Genomic DNA, 19885 nt, shown 5'->3' on the forward strand with positions numbered 1-19885 from the left:
GGTGTTAGGGAAAACCCTTGAACTGTACATTATTATAACTGCATTATTATAAATGTGCATTATTATAACTGTACATTATTATAACTGTACATTATTATAACTGTGCATTATTATAACTGTACATTATTATAAATGTGCATTATTATAACTGTACATTATTATAACTGGACATTATTGCAATAACTTATTCTACCGACTTAAAGCGACTCTCAAGCATCACATGATTAATCGCGTCGATGTCCTGGCGGCAGGAGAAGCACATTTATTAATCAATTTATCAACATTTTGAACATCTTCAGCAGCAATTGACAGCTGGAATGAACTACAATCTAATATATTTATCATATTTAAATAAGGATTCATATCAGAATACTTTATTTATGGACTTGCAGTCCTTTGAAATCTACTCTTAATCAACTTCAGAGACTTTTTTCTTATTACATAGTCTGAAAATGAAGCTATTTATCAGTTTGATAACCACCGTTCAGGCCCTGATCTCACGTAGAAAAACAAGAAATGTCCTGGTTTTAACTTCTCAGCTCTGCAGTGAAACAGCTCTCTTATCACTCGATCATTATTGACAACCGGGAGCAGCAGAGCTCGTCCCATTAACTCCCACAATGCAGCTGGGGAGACGGGCGCCCGACGCTAATGGATATCGATCTTTAGAGCCAGAGCTTGTTCTTCCCGCCGCGGCGGAGAAACAGATGATGTTTCGGGTTGCCGTGTCGGGAGGAGCTCATCACGACGAGTCGCTCCTCCTCCTGCATCCTGTTACGTCACAGAGACAGACGTTGAACGACAACACGGAGGAAGACGAGGAGTTTATTTTAACTTATTTTTTCTTGTGTTTCATCTTCAGGCGCGACAAGAACAAGCGCAGAGCCCGGGAGGTGTCGGAGAAGCTCGCGGACAACCGCGACCTGCAGCACTTCCTGCAGAACACTCAGGATGTGAGTCCTGCGTTAGCTTAGCATTCATTTAATCACTCTGAAACATCAACTAAGTTCATTCATCACCAACCTCATGGGGGGACTTTTAATAGACGGAGTTTATATCTTTCCCCGTTTTGGGTATCGAGGTCCCGTTTGGCTAATTGGCGGATGCTCTGTTTTGAAAAGATAGAGGGAATAAATCCCGCTCGCAAGTAAAGTCACCTCTAAAAAAACGCTGACGTTTCCATGACTTTCACAAGTTTTTGAACCGTGCGATGCTTTTTTTTTTTTTTTTTTTGTGTGCGCTAATCCCTCTTTCCTCTTCCTCTTCCTCGTCCTCGTCCTCAGCTGACCGTGTGGATCAACGAGAAGATGCTGACGGCTCAGGACACGTCGTACGACGAGGCCAGGAACCTCCACAGCAAGTGGCTGAAGCACCAGGCCTTCATGGCCGAGCTGCAGTCCAACAAGGACTGGCTGGACAGCGTGGACCAGGTCGCCGGCCATAACGATGCCATTTTAGATGCTGTGTTGTTGGAAAATATTGATTTTATAAAGTCCTTCTTCCTTCAGAAGGGCTTGTATTGAAAAAGCGTGAAGTATTAATTAAGTTAAAGTTTGTTTTTTATAAAATATGATGAGCTCAAAAGCTTTTAATGAATCTTATTAACGTTTTATTTCCCTTAATTGACTTATTTCTCCAACGCAATACTTTTTTTGCCATATTTAAATGTTGTATTGTTGGTTGAGATCATCTCAGGCTATGGGAAATTAAGTCAGTTTTTCTTTTTTGACCCATTATTTGACATTTAGTACTTTTATTTATTGATAAAATGGAAAATAAAGGAAAGTCATCGTTGGATGAAGTCATGATGTCGATAGAAAACTACTTTTCTGACATGATTTTGGCACATGATACATGAAGAAATGAACAATGACATGGTAAAACATAGTCCTCTAAAATATATAGTTCCTTCTAAAGGGCTTGTATTTAAAAAGCATGAAGTATTAACTCAATTGAGTTTTTTTTCCATAATAGGATGAGCTCAAAAGCTTTAAATGATGCAGTTGTGAATTTTAATTCCCTTTAATTGACTTATTCCTCCCCCATGATACTTTTTTTTGCCATATTTAGACGTTGTAGAAATCTCGGGCTGTGGGAAATTAAATCAGGCATTTTTTTTTCAGCGTTATTTGACATTTAGTAGTTTTATTTATTGAAAAATGGATTTGACTTCTTCCTCCAGCACGGTACTTGTTTCCCTTTTCTAAAGCATCCTCATCCTCTCTCTGTGTGTGTGCGTGTGTGTGTGTGTGTGTCTGCAGGAGGGTCAGCAGCTCGTGGCGTCCAAGCCGGAGTTCGAGCCCGTGGTGACGGAGCGTCTGGCCCGGCTCCACCAGCTGTGGGACCAGCTGGACTCCACCGCGCGGGAGAAAGCCCGGCTGCTGTTCGACGCCAACCGGTCCGAGCTGTTCGACCAGAGCCTGACCGACATGAGGAAGTGGCTCGGCGGCGTGCAGCAGCAGCTGCAGAGCGGCGACGACGAGGACGTCAGGGACCTCACCAAAGCCAACATCCTGCTGAAGAAGCACCAGGTAACAACGGCCATTTTAAGTCCCAGCATGCCCCATTCAGACAATCTTTTGGCGTAAAATATGTAGTTTTTCTCATTTTTTAACCGAACGACACAGTTTTTTAACTGAAACTCCTTCCTAACAGGTCGATTCTTTGTTTTATTGTGATTTTTGTTGCATGTTCTGATTCTTTAGGTCCTAATCTTTCCATAAAGGTGTCTTATTGACGCTCCAGGAGGCTGTTTTTGGTGAATTTGTCTCATATCATGCTGGATGTTTATAGTTGTAATCAAAATATCTTCTTTAAGTGATTTTTTTGCAGATATACATTTTTTTCCCAAGACTTTGCTGAACAAATACATGCAATAGTTACAAGTATTGGAATTAATTTGGGGTTCCTATGACCACTCAAACACAAGGGGAAGAAGTCTGGAGACAACATTTGTTGCACAGTTTTTTAACGGGTTAAACCACGTGTGGCTCGATTCCCACAGCAGTGAAGACATTAAAGCTTTATCTTCAGCTTGTGTGCTTTCTTTGGATTAATCTCGAGCGTCTGTGGATCAGTATTTGGGTTTATTGTCAGACCTAAAAGTGGAGAAGCGTTATATTTCTTGGAGAGAAAACCATCCTGCGCTGCGTCGCGAGAAGTTTCACACGTAAACTTCAAGAAAAAACTCACCCTTGGTTCGTTTATCCACGTCACCAACATCCCAATCATCTCTCCCTTCCTCCGCTTCCCCCGTCGGCAGATGACAGAGCAGCAGGTGCGTGACCGGGCGCGGGAGCTGGACGAGCTGCAGGAGGCCGCCAGGAGGCACAGCGGCGGCCGGGACGACCCGCCGGAGCTGGAGGCCGAGCAGCGGGCGCTGCAGAGCGGCTTCCAGCGGCTCCTCACGCCGCTGGCCCGGCGCAAGGGCAAGCTGGAGGCCGCCAAGGCCGTGCACCAGTTCTACAGGGACCTGGCCGACGAGCTGGTGAGCACGCAGCGCAGTTATTCACCGGCTTTGTTGTGTTCGATTTGAATATTTGATAGCTCACGTGGATGTAGAAATGCTGCAGCAGCGGGAGGAAATGTCCCCTTGTGGGATTAATAATAAAGTAACTATCTCTATGTGTTATCTATCTACTTAAACACTTTGAATAAAGGATATTAGATCTTAAAGGAGCCGGATCAATGTTGGCTTTTGAGCGACAGTGAAGGAAAACCTTTAAGGAAATACTGAAAGCTGATTTCAGAGGGTGTTTAAAATGATAACTTCTTCATTTAGAAATGAAGTTTTCAATTATTGTACACAGTAAGATCATCAGCTCTCTCCATGAAATTGACTCTGCAGGTGAATCTGGGTGAAACGCTTTAATCCCTCATTGGTTTAAATCCGTTCAGAGACATTTTACAGGAGGATTTTTATGAAATCCAGTATAAGAAAGTCTTTAAAAAGAGAAGTGACGCTCCGTGTGCTTCTGAGATCTGTGAAGCTGTTCCTCCACATAAACCAGGCTCGACGTCTTCCTCTTTTCCTTCTGATAATCCCTCTCCTCCTCCTCCTCCTCTTCCTCTCAGCTCTGGATTGAGGAGAGGATGCCTCTGGCGACGTCTCGAGAGCACGGACACAATCTTCAAACTGTGCAAATGCTGCTGAAGAAGAACCAGGTGAGCGATGAAGAGTCTGACGATGAATGTCTACTTGTACATTAATACTCTATAAAATGATTTTCTCGATCAATTATTGTGATTAAGTTCTTTAAACTGTCAATAGATACCTCTACAGATTACTGGGACTTCTACAAGTTGCTCAATTTGCAGTAAAAACCCAAATAAATTCACTTTATAACATAAATCACCATCACAAAACACATCTCACCTTCAAGGACTGTGATGTGTTGTCTGTGCACTTTATCTTAACTGTAATGGTATATTTTACTGCAGATTTAATTGTAAATATTGTTATATATATGTTTATTGTTAAATGTTAAACATACATGGCAATAAATGGTTCTGATTCTGGTAAAAAAAAAAACCTAAGTTTTCAACTGCAAGTCAAGAAAACTGTGAGAGCAAAGAAAACCACATATCCTTTAGTGTGTGTGTGTATATATATATATATATATATATATATATATATATATATATATATATATGCTTTGTGATGTGTGAACTCACACAGAGCCTCTTGCTCCCGTCATTTGACCCTCATCACCTCTAACGCGATGCCTTTGCTCCTCTTCCTCTCAGACGTTGCAGAAGGAGGTCGATGGCCACCAGCCTCGCGTCGACGAAGTGCTGGAGCGAGGCGGGAGGATGGCGGCGGCGGCGGGCGAGGCCGGCGCCGAGGGCGGCCCGGAGGCCGAGCGCATCGCGGCGCAGCTGAGGGAGCTGGAGGAGGCGTGGGCTCGGCTGCGGGCCGAGATGGCGGAGCGCAGGGAGCGGCTGAGCGGCTCCGGCTCGGCCCAGCACTACTACAACGACGCCGACGAGGCCGAGGCCTGGATCGGGGAGCAGGAGCTCTACATGATCGCGGAGGAGAAGGCCAAGGTGAAGGAGGGCAGGAAGCGGGCGGAGTTAACCGGGAGGGATTTGCACAATCACGTTGTGCAAATAAGTGGCGCCGAATGCATTAGCGTGATCACACGTTTAGCGGTTTCCTCTACTAGCTCATTCAGCGTGTCTTATCTCACTTCATCACTTTGTTTTCTTGCCTCCTCCACCTCCTCCTCCTCCTCCTCTTCCTCCTCCTCCTCCTCCTCCGCCTCCCTCCAGGACGAGCAGAGCGCGATGCTGATGCTGAAGCGCCACACCACCCTGAAGCAAGCCGTGGACGACTACGCCGACTCCATCCAGAGGCTGAGCGATCGCGCCCAAGACATGTTCGCTCGAGAGCATCCTGACGGGTTCGTGCTCGGATAATTTGATGTAAACACACGAGAAAAAATGAATCTCGGGAACTTTAATTCACTCGTGTTGTCTCAGTCCGTCGTGGTCCGCAGAGATAAGAGAGACGTTTCCTTAATCACGCTCTTCATCTAGAATAAACCCCCCAATCCAATTTGCTTATTTTCTCATTTTTCTCTCCTGCGTCCTCGTTTCCTTCTCCATCTTCCCTCCCTTTTTCCTAGCGAGGAGATCGTGAGGCGGCAGGCCCGGGTGGAGAAGCAGTACGCGGGCCTGACGGAGCTGGCGGAGGACCGCAGGAAGAAGCTGGACCACGCCTACCACCACTTCCTGCTGAGCCGAGAGGTGGAGGACCTGGAGCACTGGATCGCGGAGAGAGACACGGTGGCCTCGTCCCAGGAGATGGGCCAGGACCTGGACCACGTCACGGTGCGTCACACAGGAAACACACACAGGAGAAACTAAGAGGCCACAAAAGCAACACAAAGCAACACAAAGCAACACAAATCAAGGGACGGGCGGCCATTTCTGTTCCATATCAAGCAGCTTTTTATCTATTTAACTGTTTTATTATTTCGTTTTTTGTCATTTTCCTTATCGCCGGCTCTGTGAAACACCGACCTGTATGATTAATGAAGCTGTATTAATAAAGTCTGATGGATTGATATAGTAGACTTTGCATGTGGCAACTGTTTTAAATAAGACAGAGATGATCACTGACATGTATATCAACGGCAAGAGCAAAACTTCACATCTGAAAAATGCAGTTTTTTGCAAAAAAAAACAACAAAATCTTGCAGAATGCTGTTTGTTTAGGATACTCAATGCATAATATTAAAAAAACACAAAAAGAAAAATACACAAGGTGCATATAGGAGGTTTTCTCTCACTTTTCCTGGGTCATTTTGCAGATAGGAGGTGTTGCACTTTGATATAATATAATATCTCCTGTAGATATGTCTCACGGACAACAACAGAAGAGCAAGAGGATAGTTTTCATATTTCACATTCTGCTTCTATGTGTCTCTTGGTGTAAAGTGATGACAAAGCATCTGTTTTCCTGCAGACAGGATGTGCACGGTGTACAGATATATATCCCATTACAAGATTTCTTGAGTATTTCAGCTCCAAAAAGACAGTTTTCTGCGCTCCGAGCGGCTGAAAGAAAACTAAATTGTTTTTCAGCTCCTGAGGGACAAGTTCAGAGAGTTCGCTCGGGAGACGGGGATGCTGGGCCAGGAGCGCGTGGACCTGGTCAACGAGACCATCGACGAGCTGATCGAGGCCGGCCACGCCGAGGCGGCCGCCATGGCCGAGTGGAAGGACGCCATCAACGAGAACTGGGCCGACCTGCTGGAGCTCATCGACACGCGAGCCCAGCTGCTCACCACCTCGTACGAGCTGCTGAAGTAAGGAGGCGGGGAGGCGTCCACGCGTGATCCCCAAGACGCGACGCGGAGAGGTTGACCCCCCCCCCCTTTTGTTTTTGTTTCTTTCTCCAGGTACTTTGATGACGGGAAGGAGCTGGTGGCTCAGATCCACGAGAAGCAGAAGGAGCTGCCCGACGACGTGGGAGAGGACTTCAGCAAAGCCGAGTCCTTCCACAGGATGCACGCCGCCTTCGAGAGAGACATCAGCGCTCTGGGCAAACAGGTACAGGTGGACCGAGGGAGCGTTTCTAGAGGGAGGCGAGAGAGAGATGTTTTATCAATGAGCGGTGGTCCTGTGAGGGGTTTAAAATGAGTTCCAGCCTCTTAATCCCATTGCTTTGGGATGAAAATCTATTGATAAGTTAAAAAAAGAAAGAAATATTAATACATTTATGACGTATGGGGCTTTAAAGAATACTCAAATTCACTTAACATGGTAAAGCAGAAACAATAAAAGCCATATTAATACAAATAAATTAGATTACAGTAAAAACAGTAAAAAAAATAAATAGGAAAAGCTGCAGTAATCAATGTTTTTTTAGCCTCTTAATCACATTTTTCCCATTGAAAAACCTATTGATAAGTTAAAAATAAACAATAATACATTTATGATGTACAGGACTTTAAAAGGTACTCAAATGCACTAAACATGGTACAAACAGAAAGAGTAAAAGTAATATTATAAAAAAAAAGGAAAAAACTGCAGTAATCAATGTTTTTCCAGCCTCTTAATCCCATAGTTTTGGGATAAAAAATAAAAAAAATAAATAATAATACATTAATGTTGTGTGGAGCTTTAAAAGGTACTCAAATGGTGAAAATAGAAACAGTTATTAATACAAACAAATCATATAAATTAGATTATAACAGTAAAAAAAGAAGGAAAAGCTGCAGTAATCAATGTTCAAAGTCATTTATTAATTCACTGTTTGTTCCCCTCAGCTCTACGCTTTAAATATGTTTGAGTGACACTTGTGTAGTTTGCTTATTGGACCACAGTTAACCCCCAAAATGGTGACGTCATGTCACAAAACGTCCTTCTTGTGTCAAACCCGGCACTCTTCATGGATGTTTGTCCTCCACCGTGAACAGAAACGATCCTCAAAACTCGCTTCTGAGACTTCCCGTGAATTCGAGTCCCTTCGGTTCTCCGTCCACCAGGTGCAGCAGTTCCAGGAGACGGCGTCCCGGCTGCACGCCCAGTACGCCGGCGGGCGGGCGGACGCCATCCAGGCCAAAGAGCGCGAGGTGGCGGCGGCCTGGAAGGGCCTGCTGGACGCCTGCGACGGCCGGCGGGCGCAGCTGGTGGACACGGCGGAGAAGTTCCGCTTCTTCGCCGCCGTGCGAGACCTGACGGCCTGGATGGAGAGCATCATCCAGCAGATAGAGACGCAGGAGAAACCCAGGTGAGCGGCGCACCTGAGATTAGAGATTAAATGTTGAGGATCAGTATGTTATCACTTTGTGAGCCTTCATGTCAAGTATAATACACGACTGTTTCCTTTACTGGTCGTTCACTGCTGTTGCAGTTCCGGTCCCGACCAACAGAGGCGGATAAGCTTCCTCCCTCCTTTTCATCCTCTTCCGCTCTTCTCCATCAGGGACGTCTCGTCCGTGGAGCTCCTGCAGAAGTACCACCAGGGGATCCGCTCCGAGATCGAGGCCAGGGGAGCGACCTTCACCGAGTGCATGGACCTCGGCGTCGCCCTGCTGACCCGCAAGCACCGAGACTCTGTCGAGGTAAGAGACCTAAGACCATACCGAGGTAAGGGATCTAAGACTGTGCCGAGGTAAGAGACCTAATATCCTACCGAGGTAAGGGACCTAGACTCTGCCGAGGTAAGGGACCTAAGACCATATCGAGGTAAGGGATCTAAGACTGTGCCGAGGTAAGGGACCTAAGACTCTGCCGAGGTAAGAGACCTAAGACTCTGCCGAGGTAAGGGACCTAAGACTCTGCCGAGGTAAGAGACCTAAGACTCTGCCGAGGTAAGAGACCTAAGACTCTGCCGAGGTAAGAGACCTAAGACTCTGCCGAGGTAAGGGACCTAAGACTCTGCCGAGGTAAGGGACCTAAGACTCTGCCGAGGTAAGAGACCTAAGACCGTATCGAGGTAAGGGATCTAAGACTGTGCCGAGGTAAGGGACCTAAGACTCTGCCGAGGTAAGGGACCTAAGACTCTGCCGAGGTAAGAGACCTAAGACTCTGCCGAGGTAAGGGACCTAAGACTCTGCCGAGGTAAGGGACCTAAGACTCTGCCGAGGTAAGGGACCTAAGACTCTGCCGAGGTAAGAGACCTAAGACTCTGCCGAGGTAAGGGACCTAAGACTCTGCCGAGGTAAGAGACCTAAGACTCTGCCGAGGTAAGGAACCTAAGACTCTGCCGAGGTAAGGGACCTAAGACTCTGCAGAGGTAAGAGACCTAAGACTCTGTTGAGGTAAGAGACCTAAGACTCTGTTGAGGTAAGAGACCTAATATCCTGCAGAGGTAAGAGACCTAAGACTCTGCCGAGGTAAGAGACCTAAGACTCTGTTGAGGTAAGAGACCTAAGACTCTGCCGAGGTAAGGGACCTAAGACTCTGCCGAGGTAAGAGACCTAAGACTCTGCCGAGGTAAGAGACCTAAGACTCTGCCGAGGTAAGAGACCTAAGACTCTGCCGAGGTAAGGGACCTAAGACTCTGCCGAGGTAAGGGACCTAAGACTCTGCCGAGGTAAGAGACCTAAGACTCTGCCGAGGTAAGGGACCTAAGACTCTGCCGAGGTAAGGGACCTAAGACTCTGCCGAGGTAAGGGACCTAAGACTCTGCCGAGGTAAGAGACCTAAGACTCTGCCGAGGTAAGGGACCTAAGACTCTGCCGAGGTAAGAGACCTAAGACTCTGCCGAGGTAAGGAACCTAAGACTCTGCCGAGGTAAGGGACCTAAGACTCTGCAGAGGTAAGAGACCTAAGACTCTGTTGAGGTAAGAGACCTAAGACTCTGTTGAGGTAAGAGACCTAATATCCTGCAGAGGTAAGAGACCTAAGACTCTGCCGAGGTAAGAGACCTAAGACTCTGTTGAGGTAAGAGACCTAAGACTCTGTTGAGGTAAGAGACCTAATATCCTGCCGAGTTAAGGGACCGAGACTCTGTTGAGGTAAGACACCTAAGACCATATCGAGGTAAGGGATCGAGACTCTGCCGAGGTAAGACACCTAAGACTGTGCCGAGGTAAGAGACCTAAGACTGTGCCGAGGTAAGAGACCTAAGACTGCCGAGGTAAGAGACCTAAGACTCTGTTGAGGTAAGAGACCTAAGACCCTACCGAGGTAAGGGACCTAAGACCCTACCGAGGTAAGAGACCTAAGACTGTGCCGAGGTAAGAGACCTAAGACTGCCGAGGTAAGAGACCTAAGACTCTGTTGAGGTAAGAGACCTAAGACCCTACCGAGATAAGGGACCTAAGACTCTGCCGAGGTAAGGGACAGTCTGTGCCGAGGTAAGGGACCGAGGTTAGGGGCCTCTGGAGCGAAGACGGCGGCTTTTCCATCCTCGAAATTGCCGCTTTCATTAAGATTTAATTACTTTTCTGGGAGCAATTGTTCTCGTCTGGCTCGATGGAACCAATTGGATTGGCCAAGAAAGAAAAGAAGTAGAAAAAAAAATCCACTCGTCTTCCCCTCATCGGGGAGACCATGAAGCAAACACTAATTAGAAACGGAAGAATTTAAATGAGCGATTGACCCCGGCCTGAGGTTTTTTTTAACGCGGTTAATTGCCCCACAATACTAATCCTTAAGAGGACGTGTAATAAGCGTTCTTCTGGGGGTTTGAGTTTGTTTAATAATGCCGATCTGTGTGACCGCTTGTGTCAGATCAAAGAGAAGATGGTGCAGCTGACGGAGAAGAGGAAGGAGATGATGTTCAAGTGGGACGACAGATGGGACTGGCTCAGACTCTGTGAGTAGAGACACCACCATGACCTCCACCTGGACCTCCACCTGGACGTGCAGTCGCATCGCTCTCACACATCTGCAGCAAACCATGTCATGAAGTAATGCGAGAGCGCATGAAGTGGCCGACCTTTGAAATAGCAGCAACGAGAACATTTTGTTGCAGTCTGACACAAACACAAACACAATCTGTGGATTGTCTTTCCGTCGCAAACTAAAAACACATCTTTTTCGACTACACCTTGAATAAGAAAGGCGGCGCTTAAATGTCTCTCACTGATAGAACTTTGTGGTTTAACTTTATTGAAGTAATCATACTTTCTTGATTCTTGTTCTTGAGTTTGAATGCACTTATTGTGAGTCACTTTGGATAAAAGCATCAGCTAAATGTGATGAAATGTTCATTTTTAAATGTTTTTCAAAGTGCCTTTCCATTTTAAAACCATTTATTGCCATGTATGTTTTCACATACAAGGACTTTATCCTGACGCGAGTGCACAACATTTAATATTTGTGCAATAAATGGGAGCATTAATATATACAATTAGAATGTACAATTAAATTGTGCAGAGATAACAGCACTTTAAGGTGGAATATAAGTGGAAAATTTAGCTTTTGACAAGATGGACAACCACATTATTTCTGGAGAAATTTCCTAACTTTTCTACAACATATTTCAAAATGATTTAAAATCTTCTTCAGATAAAACAAACCCAACATTCTCACTTTCCAATCAATGTCTTAACCTTATAAATATATCCTCCTTGTAAATATATCCTTATAAATATATCCTCCTTATAAATCCTCCTGTGTCTTGTGAAAACGTTCACACTTTCAGAAACATTGAAAAGTCAACTTAACGCCCATAAAAAAAGAGGTTATTTTCCAGGTCTTGTAACACTAACCGTCTCCGTCTCCGTCTCCGTGGCCTGCAGTGCTGGAGGTGTGCCAGTTTGCGCGGGACGCCTCGGTGGCGGAGGCCTGGCTGATCGCCCAGGAGCCATACGTGTCCAGCAGAGACCTCGGCCACACGGTGGACGAGGTGGAGAAGCTGCTCAAGAGGCACGAGGCCTTCGAGAAGTCCACGGCCTCGTGGGAGGAGCGCTTCTCCGCTCTGGAGCGCCTCACCACGCTGGAGCTGCTGGAGCTGAGGTCGCAGCAGCAGGAGGTGGAGCAGTTCCTCCTGAAGGAGGAGCAGCGCTCCGAGAAGGACAGCAGGTACGCAAACTCCCACGCGGGAGAGGTGCACACACACACACACACACACACACACACAACACACCTTTTGTGTTAAACTGCTGAGTTGTCCAACAAAAGTGAAAGTATTGAAATAACTCAAGGATGCTTTGGATGCATTTTTAGACACACTGTATGGGTTTTTATGAATTTCTTTGACATACAATAGTATTATTTTTACGACAAAAACTTTCCAACAATACTATAAAAAGTATATTATGAGAAAAGGAAGCTACTAAATCTTTAGCTACTACCACAGGATCCGGTTGCAGTGCTAAAGATTTATTTTAAAGTCATAGTTTGTGTTGAAAGTCATGAAAAATTCATACTATCGCACATCAAAAGGAGTATTTAAAAAGTTAATTGATGTATATTTTTGTTTGTATTTGATTTAAAAGTAATAATTGACTTTTTATGATGCTTTGTTCACATCAAATACTCAGTGTACCATGTCAAAAAAAGTAATAAAAAGTTTATAGTATTAAAAAAAAAAGTCAGAGGACGTTGAAGAAAAGTCTCTAAAATGTTTGTATTTGTAAAGTATTTTACTTTGAAAAAAGTTTACTATGTCTAAAAAATAAAGTAATGAAAGAGTAATACTTTATTATATATATATACATACAGTATGTGTGTACTGTATATGGGCTTGGGGCTGGTGGAGGATGTCAGAAAGTATTTAAAGGCGTAAAAGATCACAAAGTTTTGTCTTCGTCTGGGAAAAGAAACCCGGAACAAAGAGTTGCGTCTCCTTGAGACGTCGCTGTACAGAAAACACTGTTCTTCACCTGCTGCTCCTGAAGGTGTCTCTCGCTGCCCTCTTTCCTCCAGGAGAGAAGACACGGGCTTTGTAGAAGAATCTTCGCAGCTCGGCACCGTCGAGGAACAGACGACGCTGGTGAGCAGAAGACTTCGAAGAAGAGTTTCTTATTTAAAATGTCTCTAAAACAAGCTGCGTCTGGCTCCGTTGGGAACCTCTGATGGACCGTCTCCTTCTGTTCCCCGTCTCTTTTCCTCTCTTAGTCCGGCTCCGGCCCCGTGGGGCCCGGCTCCGGCCCGGTGGAGGAGACGGCCGGCGACTCCACGGTGCCCATCGAGTCCGAGATGAGGGAGAGCGGTTCTCTGGAGCTGGAGCCCTCCGTGTCGACGGAGGCCCCGAGGGAACCGGAGAGGGCCGCCACCATGCCGGCGGGGGCCCTCGGGGCCCAGAGCGTGCTGCAGGAGGGGCCCCTGGGCCGCAAGCACGACGTGGACGGGTCAGGGAAGAAGGCTTCAAATAGGTGAACAGGACCACAGTGATGCTGCTGCACAGACACCATCTTAACTCCTAGTCTGCTCTAATCTGGGGCCTTAAGCTCCGTTGGTCTTGGGGCCACCGCTGCTCGTGTGAGCTCATAGGAAAGTGTAATATTTTTTGCATGTTTACTTATTTACTTTTACACTAATAACATATTTTCGTCATACTTAACGAAAAAAAAAGTCAGCCAGCAGTTTCTGTACGTTTTTACTTTCACTTTTAAGATTATTTTGAGCCATAAAAAATGTTGATAGATTTTTATTTATTTATTTCAGTTGTATATTAAAGAGTTTGAATTTCCATGAAGAAAAAAAAAGCAAAAAAATAAAAATTGTGGCCCGAAAATATGATAGTTTTGCCATTATGTAGCATTCTATTACAATGTAGCATTCTATTACAATGTAGCACGATGTAGCATTCTATTACAATGTAGCATTCTATTACAATGTAGCACGATGTAGCATTCTATTACAATGTAGCATTCTATTACAATGTAGCACGATGTAGCATTCTATTACAATGTAGCACAATGTAGCATTCTATTGCTATGTAGCATTCTATTGCTATGTAGCATTCTATTGCTATGTAGCATTCTATTACAATGTAGCATTCTATCACTATGTAGCACGATGTAGCATTCTATCGCTATGTAGCATTCTATTACAATGTAGCATTCTATTACAAGGTAGGATTCTATCACTATGTAGCATTCCATTGCTATATAGCATTCTATTACTATGTAGCATTCTATTACTGTGTAGCACTATGTAGCATTCTATTGCTATGTAGCATTCTATTACTGTGTAGCACTATGTAGCATTCTATTACTATGTAGCATTAGCACTCGACCAGCTTCACGTCTTAGAAATAAATTTCACTATAGCGGCACGAAAAGAAAGTGTTTTTTTTCCAGAAAATAACATAATCATCTTCTCAAGTTAAAAACTAGAGCAGGTTATGATGGTGCCATCTTCTTTTTAGCCTCCTGCATGTTTAATTTATACATTAAATGTGCTTTAATATATAGAGTCCAGCTGCTTAAGTCAATTTGTTAATCCATAAACTCCCCAAAAAAGTTTAGTTCCCCTCCCTGCCGGCTGTATTTTACAGTAGCTCCAGAGCGGTGAGCGGCTCCGGCTGCGTGCTAATGAAGCGATTAAGTGCTAATGGAGTGGTGATGTGGTTGTGGCTCTCTTAATTGGAATTAAATTACATTTATTTTTTCATTACGGCCGGAAATCAGCCTCCTGGAATGATCAATACTCAGAGTTTCTCTCTCCCGGCGTTCGCCCTCAGGTCGTGGAACAGCTTGTACTGCGTGCTGCGGCCCGGCCAGCTGGCGGCCTACAAGGACGCCAAGAGCTTCGGCCACGCCCACGCCGTGACGTTCCACGGCGAGGACCCGCTGCCGCTCGCCAGCGCCACCTGGGAGGTCCTGAACACCTACAAGAAGAAGAAGCACGTCTGCAAGCTGCGGTGAGGCCGCCGCCGCCGCGCGGGTTTTAACCGTCTTCTCGCTAATTAACGGGAGAGTTTGGGAAATACGGTTATTACAGGATTCATACACATTGTGACAGATGGGTTTACATGACTTTAAACCACATTTACAGGACTTTAAACTACATTTACAGGACTTAAATTACTTTAAACCACATTTACATGATTTTTCAATAACTTTTAACCACATTTACATGACTTTAAACCACATTTACATGACTTCTAAATGACTTTCAACCACATTTACATGACTTTAAACCACATTTACATGACTTTTAACCATATTTTCATGATTTTCAAATGACTTTTAACCACATTTCCATGGCTTTTAACCATATTTCTATGACTTTTAACGACATTTCCTTGACTTTTAACCATATTTTCATGATTTTTAAATGACTTAAACACATTTCCATGACTTTACTATGACTTTTACCCAAATTTTCATGACTTTAAACCAAATGTTCATGAGCAAACATTGTGTGAAATGTGTGTGTAAACAGTAAAAAGTGATAAAATGTAGTATTTAAACTAACAATGAGGATTCAAAGCATACAGTAAACCTTAAATGACTCAAATGAATGAGAGACAATAGTTTGATTAACAGAATAAACATTTATATAGATGCCTGTATGAATGCTGCTGATATTTTGAGCCTCTTTCTTTTAAAAGCAGATTCATTATTTGTAACTAAATGAACGTCATGAACACATGAATATAACACATTTACACGACTCTTACACAACGTTTTGTGGATTTTAATTTTTTTCCATGACCGTGAGAACTCTGTTATCATTTCAACGTTTTTTACTCGTCCTCACAGTGAACCATAACTTCTCTCTCCCTCTCTCAGTCTCGCAGACGGCAGTGAGTATTTGTTCCAGTGTAAAGACGAGGTGAGTTTTTTTTGGACCGATAAACAAACAAACGCTCCACACATCGCATGTTTTGGACTCACCTTTGACCTTCTGTACTCGTACGCTGCACACAGATATTTACATACATCAGCCTACACATTTGGAATTAATTATTTACGCCAGTAGCTGACAAATTATCATCAATCCGACCCTCACAGACGCATTATTTAAAGCCACATCCACTTTTTAAATTCACACACTTTCCCTTGTACGCCTCCGTCGTGTATGGAAGCTCATTACCGCCAATGTGATGAAAATATTAAGATCCTGAAAGTCATAATTATGACTTAACTGTCTCATAATTTCAATTTAGTATCTCATAATTCCGAGATACCAGATTGTAATTTCGATTATTTCATAATTATTACTAAACAGTCTCATAATTTTGAGGTACTATGTTGAAATTTAGAGATGGTACCTCATAATTTTGACTTAACTATCTCGTAATTTTGATTATTGACGCAAAAAGATGGCAAATTATCATCAATCCGACCCTCACAAACTCATTATTTAAAGCCACATCCACTTTTTTTTAAATTCACACTTTCCCTTGTACGCCTGCGTCCTGTATGGAAGCTCGTTACCGCCAATGTGATAAAAAAAAAAAAATGAAGATGCTGTAAGTCATAATTTCGACTTAGTATCTCTTAATTCTGAGATACCATCTTGCAATTTTGATTATCTCATAATTATTACTTAACTATCTCATAATTTTGAGGTATTAAGTCGAAATTTAGAGATAGTATCTCATAATTATGACTTAACTATCTCGTAATTTCGATTATTTACGCCAGTAGTTGGCAAATTATCATCAATCCGACCCTCACAAACTCATTATTTAAAGCCACATCCACTTTTTAAATTCACACACTTTCCCTTGTACGCCTGCGTCCTGTATGGAAGCTCGATACCGCCAATGTGATAAAAAAAAATGAAGATGCTGTAAGTCATAATTTCGACTTAGTATCTCATAATTCTGAGATACCATCTTGTAATTTCGATTATCTCAAAATTATTACTTAACTATCTCATAATTTTGAGGTATTAAGTCGAAATTGAGAGATAGAATCTCATCATTTTGACTTACTTTCTCATAATTATGACTTAAATATCTCGTAATTTCGATTGACGCAAAAAGCTGGCAAATTATCATCAATCCGACCCTCACAGACGCATTATTTAAATTCACACACTTTCCCTTGTATGCTTGCGTCCTGTATGGAAGCTCGATCCCGCCAAAATGAAGAGATAGTATCTCATAATTGTGACCTAACGATCTCGTAATTTCGACTTAAGTATCTCATAATTATGACTGACAGGATCTTAATCTGTTCCTCAGAGTGGCGTGAACGGGCTTCCATACTAAGCGTGTTTTGTTTGTAACTTCAGGAGGAGCTCCAGCGCTGGAGCCAGGCCATGGAGAAGGCCGTCCAGCCCCCGGCAGCGGAGGAGGCGTCGGGGACCTCGGGGGCCAAAGCCCACAGCCTTCCCCCCCTCGCCGCCGCCGCCGCCTCCACCGCGGCGCCGGAGCCCGGCTCTGCCAAGAAAGACAAGGAGAAGAAGTTCAGTCGCTTTGCCAAAAAGAAGTGAAAAGAGAGAGCGCAGAGGGCAAAGGGAAGAGAAAGTAGTATTTGTGTACAATCAGTCAAAGACAGCTATTTAATCACTACGATTTTCCTTTTTTAAAAGTATTATTTAAACATACATTTATTGTAGTTTAGGTTGCATCACTCGTTTGCTTGTATTTAAGCCAGTTTTATTGCAAAAAGGTCCACTTTTTTTGTCGTTTTTAACAAAAAAGCAATTAAATTAAAAGCACAGGAATGCTCCTTTCACTCAACCAAAGAATGTTCGTAAAACCTTTTTCTTTTGCTGCATTTTTTTTTAAAATTTGCTTTTAGTACGGCACGCTTTGAGATGTTTGGAGGAGTGCTTTTTTTTGTATTAATCTGCCTTATACGATGGAGGTGAACTGTAAAACTGTGCCGATTTTGAAAATTTGGAGCGCTTAAAGCCGGCCTGCAGACCCAGAGTGAGTCAAACGGACTTTAAAACATTTAAAAAAGCTTCGGAAATGCGGCGCAGACACACACACACACACACACAAAGTGTAACTGCAGGCATGCAAACTAAATGCTCTATGCACCGTGAAGACATCGACTGCTGATGAAACGGGATCGAACCCCCGAGACGCCGCCATCGCTCACTCCGGGTTCTCGATATCTGGTGAAAGGTCGCGTCCGCTGAACAGAACGGGCGGTTGTTATTTCTGTGAACTTTAAATATACTCTGCACTCGTGTATTGAACCCTAAGTTTCATATTTATGAATTAACATACACGTACGGTATATATATATATATATATATATAAATATATATCTACAGCTGCATGAAGTAAGTTTTACGTGAGTTTTATACGGTGCTATTGTGATATTCTTGAACCCTCAAGTCCACACTCGACCGGCCTTATGGCTTCAACTTCGGCTCGAAACAAGTTTTCTGTGAGCGGACGTCTGAGAGGTGTTTCACAAGACTTTTAAACTAAACTTAAACTAAACTAGGGTTTAATCTGGGCTCTAAAGTCAAGTCTAGTTTACTTTGAGGCCCGAGAGACCAAGCGCTGACCACATTCATGAGGAAACGGACACTTTAAGATGAAACTGATGTTTGCTGCCATAGTTAACATATTATATAATGTGTGAAGTATAATATAACAAAAATGGACAAAAGCACAGAGTCCTACCTGTATTTAATGAATTTACAGGTTAAAGCCCTGCGTAAGTAACGCAAACTTTCTTTCGACAAGTGCTAAACATTAACGTAAAGATATGAGACGCAGGGTATTTTACAGCACCTAAATCAAAGGAAATAGTTATTAAATAACAGCTTCAGTCGGTTTAAATGCCTTCAGATTGTCGGCGGGCCTTTAAAATGTTTTTAAGATGCAAATTATGAGAACAGACGTGGGTCAAAATTTTGTTTTTTTGCCTTCATACAAGTTGCGGCGCAGTTAAATCGACATGTGTTAACTTGAATTTCGAGAGTTGACATGTTAAAGTATGCAAAAAAAGGACAACCCGAGTCAAATTGTGTTAAATATAACATGTGGTTCAGCCTGAAGCTAAGCTAAGCTACGCTAACCTGGAAAAAAACCAGGCGAGTCTTGAAGGAAAAGCTTCCACCGGTCACAAAAATAGTTTGATTTAACCGGTGATTTTGCCTTTTTCTGAAACACCTCTCTGACACCACGACTCACATGTTTTGAAGCAAGTTTTATTTATTTTTTTAGGGAAAACGGCCGAAGTCCAGGTCCAACCTGTCAGATTGGATCTCGACTGCTTTTTTTTTTCCTCTCTAAAAACCACACTACACCGGACGGGACCTTCGGGGTCGTACAGTAGCAGCAGAGGGAAAACATGAATGTAAACAGGAGGAAAAGAAGGAATTTGGTACCTTTTAACGTCATAAAAAAGCCATGCTAGAATAAGACGCTCTTAACATACATACAGGGAATAAAGAGTATGCACAGTCTGCATTTATAGACGTCACGTTCACTCACTCACCCACCGCCGTCTTGCCTTGTACTGCGGGCTCCGTCCCTGGACTATACGATCCAACTCAAGTGACCTCAGTGAAAAAAAGATGGACGCTACAGGTGTGGGGAAGATGGAGGCCGTTCAAGCTCCAGAGGGAATACGGTAGCATGGTGACGACCTCCGTCCAGAGGATTTTACATATAGAAAAAAGGGGGAAAACATGTTCATTACATCTATAATCTTTGTTTCTTTCTGTGTGCAGAAGGCCAGAGGAACGTCCAGTAACACACTAACGTGCACCTTTTTAAATAGTTTGCATTACATTTATTCAGTCTTGTTTTTATTGGTCACGACAGTAACTTAGACTCTGACACTTCCTCCTTCATCCACTTTGATTCCTCCACTCCTTCCTTCCTGCCTTTCTTCTGTTCAGTGGTTTTTAAAAATATGCATTTTGTACTCTCTAGCTATGTAAAATATACAGAAAATGGTGTTGAACAGGAAATATCAAATACATTTTGAGAGAATAAACTTTAAAATAAACTCCTGAAACGCGACAGTTTGGGTTCATTCATTACCGCGCTGCCACAGTTGTATCTTTGCAGTGTTTTTTTAAAGTGATAAATATTGAAATGCAT

The 19885-nt window shown here is 43.4% G+C and overlaps 1 protein-coding gene across 2 annotated transcripts in view; it reads left to right on the forward strand.

Annotated features, from left to right (window-relative positions):
- Window positions 1-19804, forward strand: part of sptb (spectrin, beta, erythrocytic) — a 47804-nt gene extending 28000 nt beyond the window's left edge. For both annotated transcript variants that reach the window (XM_068580370.1, XM_068580369.1), the window contains 19 exons: window positions 863-953; window positions 1284-1430; window positions 2262-2531; window positions 3263-3487; window positions 4075-4164; window positions 4747-5046; window positions 5272-5402; window positions 5628-5832; window positions 6589-6812; window positions 6906-7056; window positions 7995-8239; window positions 8435-8573; window positions 10690-10774; window positions 11703-11985; window positions 12832-12898; window positions 13024-13280; window positions 14594-14773; window positions 15648-15690; window positions 17101-19804. In XM_068580370.1, the coding sequence (XP_068436471.1) occupies window positions 863-953; window positions 1284-1430; window positions 2262-2531; window positions 3263-3487; window positions 4075-4164; window positions 4747-5046; window positions 5272-5402; window positions 5628-5832; window positions 6589-6812; window positions 6906-7056; window positions 7995-8239; window positions 8435-8573; window positions 10690-10774; window positions 11703-11985; window positions 12832-12898; window positions 13024-13280; window positions 14594-14773; window positions 15648-15690; window positions 17101-17301 (3334 nt within the window). In that variant the 3' untranslated portion in view covers window positions 17302-19804. The remainder of the gene's footprint in view (window positions 1-862; window positions 954-1283; window positions 1431-2261; window positions 2532-3262; window positions 3488-4074; window positions 4165-4746; window positions 5047-5271; window positions 5403-5627; window positions 5833-6588; window positions 6813-6905; window positions 7057-7994; window positions 8240-8434; window positions 8574-10689; window positions 10775-11702; window positions 11986-12831; window positions 12899-13023; window positions 13281-14593; window positions 14774-15647; window positions 15691-17100) is intronic.
- Window positions 19805-19885: the final 81 nt, after the last annotated feature.

This window comes from Clinocottus analis, unplaced genomic scaffold (assembly GCF_023055335.1).
Source record: "Clinocottus analis isolate CAN_PGR_092001 unplaced genomic scaffold, fCliAna1.0.p SCAF_17, whole genome shotgun sequence".
Lineage (NCBI taxonomy): Eukaryota > Metazoa > Chordata > Actinopteri > Perciformes > Cottidae > Clinocottus > Clinocottus analis.